The 6000-nt window shown below is 39.2% G+C and overlaps 1 protein-coding gene across 1 annotated transcript in view; it reads left to right on the plus strand.

Moving 5' to 3' along the window:
• LOC129216753 (anoctamin-7-like) overlaps positions 1-5121 on the plus strand; it is a 58077-nt gene extending 52956 nt beyond the window's left edge. Inside the window, exons 14-15 of the mRNA XM_054850970.1 lie at positions 1147-1227; positions 4978-5121. Of these exons, the coding sequence (XP_054706945.1) occupies positions 1147-1227; positions 4978-5121 (225 nt within the window). The remainder of the gene's footprint in view (positions 1-1146; positions 1228-4977) is intronic.
• Positions 5122-6000: the final 879 nt, after the last annotated feature.

Raw genomic sequence — 6000 nt, forward strand, 5'->3', positions numbered from 1 at the left:
CGAGTTTTCTCATGACGTCTGTACGTACGCATGTGTGTGCGTATGTACTTATGTGGGTATATATGTCGCATAACTCAAGAACGGTACGTCCTAGAAAGTTGAAATTTAGTACGTAGACTCCTAGTGAAGTCGAGTTGTGCACCTCCTATTTTGATTGCTTTCGGGTGTTTCTAGGGGGGTCTTTTGCACCTTTTTGGGGGGGGGATCATTGTTAATTTCGATGCAAACTCAAGTGGTGTTATACTTTGGCGGACACTTGGCGATATATCGTAAGTCTTTTGGTCGCCAAGTTTTTTCGCCAACTTGGGGACAAAGTTGGCGATTTTTTTTAAAATCCGGTTTTAGTTTAGCCATTGTTGGTGATAATTAGAGAGTTAACTATTGAATCGCATTACAATTGCCAATAATGGGGAAATAATATTAAATTGGTGTAAAAGGAAGTCATGTGATGCACACGTCACCACTTTTCGGAAGAGGTAATTTTCAATGTTTTTTTCCCCCCTCTGAAGTTGAAAGGAGAATTTCTGGAAGATTCTGTGCAGCCGAAAGTCCTGTGATCTGTCACTCACAGCTTACCATAGGTGCAGGAAACTGAAGAAAACTGCCTTCCCTTTCAGCCTCGTGTCGAAGTTGCTGAGTTGTTGGAGGTGACTGGTGCCACCATTTCTTTATGGTTATGCTATTTATCGTCGTTGTAAAGAGCAATGATAGTTCACTGATTGCTTCTTGACAATGTACCATTGTCATGACATTGAATGGGCGATTGCCGAAAATAATAAAGTACCTGGCTTTTCTTTCTTCAAATAATTGTGTATTAGATGAAAATTCGGCTAAAATAATATTCCTGAATTCAGCGGGAAATTTGTTATTTGTGACAAATCAAATATTTTTACGGTTACCGAAAGCTACGTGGTTCCTGGAAGCTGGGACGAAATTATTTTTCTAAAAATAAGATTCGAAACGCTAAGATTTAAAAGAGTTTTAAGATTACCAAATGTGCATTCTTTTTTTTTTTTTTTTTTGAGGGGGGGGGGCGCTTTCTTTTCTTTCTTGTTTTTCTTTTTCTTTCCTTTTTTTTTTAGAGTGGGCGGTCATCAAAATTTTTTGATTAAACTGTACTGTTATATCCTTTTTCCTTCCCAACAGATCACAATTTTATTCTTGAGGTCTGCTATCTGTTTCTGTATTCCTGATGTGCCCATGTGGGTTAAGAACTCACGCAAAAAGGTAAGTGATAAATTTAGGCTCTATAATCAACATACTTTAATTAAAATTGAATTGCTTTATACAGTTAGAACCACAAACAAAATAACTGTAATTACTTTAGAATATACTATTGAATTTGAAGAAATTTTCGAGCAAATTGACAAAACGTAGCGGAGAAATGTTAGTAATGAGAGTAGAAGGCAAAACCACAGTTCTCATCATTAGTATAATCAAAACCTTATCGCTGATTTTAAAAACGTAATGATGTGCAGACATAGATTTCAGTTGTTATATATAACTTGAAACACTTCCTGATAGTGGGAGGAGGGTAATAAGCAAAATGAAATAGCTAATGAAATAATAACAATTACATTGAGAAATTATAATGGTTATTATTTCTCTTGTAACAAAATGCCGGTGTATTCTAACGATGACGAATATCCTGTAGCCGCATGCGTGCATGCTTCTTTTTTACGTGAAATACACCGCCAGCTCAGTCATTTCCAGCCGAGGACTGCAGTTTCGTGCTTATTAGCACTCATCAGCCCGGCATAGGAAAGTGATTGAGCTGGATATGGAAAACCTCTTAAGGAAGCCAAGAGTGCGAAACAAACTGGTAGCTAATATAGAATTAGCAGACCAGACAATAAATTAGCTAATATAGAATTAGCAGACCGTTCAATCTTCGAGTTGAACCGAACCATTGCTTCGGTCACTTGTCTGGTCTGCTAATTCTATATTAGCTACCAGTTTGTTTCGCACTCTTGGCTTCCTTAAGAAGATTTCCATCTCCAGCTCAGTCACTTTCCTATGCCGGGCTGATGAGTGCTAATAAGCACGAAACTGCAGTCCTCGGCTGGAAATGACTGAGCTGGCGGTGTATTTCACGTATTTCTGCTTTAGCCCTAGCTAATTGGGCAGTAATTTACTGAATATACCTTGCCTCGTGTTCAATCTTCGAGTTGAACCGAACCATTGCTTCGGTCACTCGTCTGGTCTGCTAATTCTATATTAGCTACCAGTTTGTTTCGCACTCTTGGCTTCCTTAAGAGGTTTTCCATCTCCAGCTCAGTCACTTTCCTATGCCGGGCTGATGAGTGCTAATAAGCACGAAACTGCAGTCCTCGGCTGGAAATGACTGAGCTGGCGGTGTATTTCACGTATTTCTGCTTTAGCCCTAGCTAATTGGGCGGTAATTTACTGAATATGCTTCTTTTTTGTCACCGTTTCCAAAGAAAGATAGGCCAATTGTCTAAAGCTAATCCCGTGTTTTGCCATCAGCGAATTTTGAAAACTAACATTTCCTAGTAAACATTACTAAGTAATACATTAACGAGTCTTCATTCACCGTTCATTTCACTGATCTTTGTTCATTGACTGTCATTCCCCCCCCCCCCTCCCCGAGTGTAACATAGGCTCTGACCTAATTTTATTCCAGGGGATAGGTTGATACATTTGATTGTGCTGTGTGACGTTGTGCCACAGCGCTTGGCGATATATCGCCAAGTTGGCAGAAGGCGATCATCCCGAAGAAATACACGGGGACGGGGCACGTTATGAGTAGAGGATTTATAACTACACTGCTTGACAATTGCTAAGGAACAAGTGATTTATGCAAATTTGTACCTTAACCACCTGGCCAATGGAAATAAATGCAAGTTCAGATGGCGTGGTAGACCAAGACTCGTTATCTGTATAAAAGACAGTGTATACACGCTCAAGATTAAAGACGGCCGCTGAAGGTGGAAATGTTTTGCAAAAGCATGCCGGGGGTCATGGTAGGAGCACCATACATTAACAGGATCGCCATGTAGCCCTCGTGGCAAAACGGAACAGAAATTTCACTCTTGGACAGATAGCTGCAAATCTAACAACCGCTACTGCCACGCATATTTCTGCAAGAACCATCTCACGGCGAGTAAAAAATGTCGGTTTGTATGCAAGGAAGCCCGTACGTTGCATCCCAGTTCAAACACTCCATCGTCGAGAGAGATTACGCTGGTGTAAAAGGAACATGTTGGTGAGATCATCAAAATTGGTCTAGAGTGATATTCTCTGACGAATCCCGTTTTAGTGTGACAAGTGATTCTGGTCACCAACTGCTGTGGAGAGAGCGTGGAACACGCTATGCACAAAAATTTGTTTGCGAACGTGATCGGTACGGTCCAGGCGTCATGGTGTGGGCAGGCATCATGCACAATGGTAGAACACCGCTTCAAATTTTTGAATAAGAAAGCGATACGTCGCAAATGTATTGCAGAGATGTTATGCTGGACCATGTTCGTCGTTTTAGGGGGGCTGTAGCTCCATATTTTCTCTTTACGGACAACAATACACGGCCACACAGGAGCATTGAAGTGTCAGACACACTGCAAAGTGAAAACATTCTCCGTATGCAGTGGCCTACTTACTTTCCCGACTAAAATCCAATTGAACTTGCCTGGGAGGCTCTTGGCAGACGTGTTGCGCGAAGAACCGTCCCTCCCAGAACAGTACAAGAACTCAAATCCGCATTGAGAGAGGAGTGGGAAAACATCCCCCAAGCACTCCTCAATAATTAATCTGGAGTATGGAAAACAGATGTAAATTGTGCATCAGTATCCCTGGTAATCATACATCATATTAAGGTACTCATGTCTCCATCATTCTGACCTAGATCATTTTTTTTTTTTTTTTTGGTTGTATGAAAATCATCTAAGTAGGATTATTTTTTTATTTTTAAGTTTTTACTTCATTGATGCAGTAATATCTGTGTTATTTTGTACTTATAATAAAGGCACATCATACACTAACTATATATTTCGTTCTGTTTCTTAAATCATTATCTATTCTTAACTATTCCAAAAAACGTAATTGTTCCTTAGCAATAGGGAAGTTTTCGATTTTTCAATTTTATTTTTATATGATAGAGTAACATGTATGAACATCATAGGTGAAAAAAATTTTGCGATACGATAAGTAGTTTTTTTTAAATTAATTTTTAAAGTTCAAGCGCTTGTGACGTCAAATGGCATAGGAACTGACGTCGTGCGCTCTTCCGATAGGGGAGAAACTCTAGCGAACCGGTTCCCATGTCATGGGAGAAACCGAAGAACGTGCATTCGACTTTGAAGACGAAACGTAAAAGGCTTATCTCCTCGCATTTAACTCCTCGCGTTTCCGAAACATTAAACCTCTCATCCTCTCGGAAATATTCGAATATCATCACTGATGTTACTTGAGAAAGATTATTCAGATTGTGCTTTAACGAATCCGGCCTCCATAGTGTGTTCAAAAGGATTATTGAATTTCTAAAAAATAAAAATATCAGCGCGCTCAAAATGTCCCTAGCGAAAACAAGGGATCTTCGGCAGAAGGCTGCCCATTCGCGCCCTGTGACGTAGGCTCGTGACGTTTCAGAAGAGCGCACTTTTGCGCGTGGATTTTTAAAAATTCATTAAAAATCAACCAAGGTGTTTTAAAATTCGGCGATGGTGAATTTTTTAGTTTTGAGGGTCAATTAACAATATCTAATAGCCAAAATATGAACATTTAATAGGTTGCAACTTCCCTATTGTCAAGCAGTGTATTAATAACTACGATACTACTTTCTGTTTAGTCTGCTATTTTTCTCGAAGTTAAGACCAAACGTATGAAGATCCTCGAAAGCAATTAAACCGACTTTTTGCCAGAAATGATGAATTATTGAAAAATTAAATTAATTTGAACAACCTTGTGAATTATTGCCCCCTAATCTAATCGTAAATTTCATGCAAGTTAACTTTGTTTCAGGAACGTTTTTTGCTATCCTACTTAATGACGAGGAATCAATTTAACAGCACGATTCAATCATCTCAAGATAATTTGACGACTGACGACGAGAAAACGGGAGAATTTGAACTTGAAGTCGACGAAGCCAACTATTCGAGGGACTGAGACTTTCCTGCTGAAGTTTCTAAAAGGAAATCATTGGTCCTTTTGCTCACAAACACGCCTTCCTGTTTACTGATCACTTGTCATTTGATCCGTCATTAAATACTACTTTCCCCAGAGGACCGTGATTTGCTGATTACACTTTGATGTGAAACTGTAACAGGTTTTGTCAGTAGAAATGCTAACGTATGTTTTGGCTGTCACAGATTGTGTGAAATCGGCATTTTTACTAATCTTTATTCGAATTAATTCTTACTCGAGCTTCTACTCAATATGTGCTTAAGATATGTAGATTGGATTGAGTACATGATGCTACTCAATATGAGCCCGATGGGAGTCACTGTGACCTCTCAAAGATTTCCTTATTTGGCAAACTTTGACAATTTTGAAAATTCAGAGATAGCACTGCAAAATTGTAATTTAAAACTGTGATATACTATGGGGATATTTTATCATTCGGTAAAATTCAAAGTTAATTTGGCAAATTGAAAATCCCCCCCCCCCCCCCCCTCCTTTCACAAAAAAAAAGTAAGGAAAAAAATTTAGTTTGGGGTGCCCTCTATGTGCTTGATGTATGTTATAAAACGAATCACCTGTTGCACTATGCATATTGAAGACAATATCTAATCTTTCACTTCATAGCAGAGTGAGATTAAGGCGTAGGCATATGGGGCACAGGAGCAGGGCACCAAATCGGTGCCTTAAGTTAAAACAAAAAGCAAAGTAATTCCAAATTGAATTTTCTAAAAAAACCGCCTTCTCATATTCCAAATATTTTATTGCTTTATTATTGAAAAGTAGAGAAGGAGGAGGAGGGGGGGGGGGAGCACAAAATACAGTTTGTGCCTAGTGCTTTCAAAAGTTAGAGTCAGGCCCTGCTTC

The sequence above is a fragment of the Uloborus diversus genome, chromosome 2, assembly GCF_026930045.1.
Source record: "Uloborus diversus isolate 005 chromosome 2, Udiv.v.3.1, whole genome shotgun sequence".
NCBI lineage: Eukaryota > Metazoa > Arthropoda > Arachnida > Araneae > Uloboridae > Uloborus > Uloborus diversus.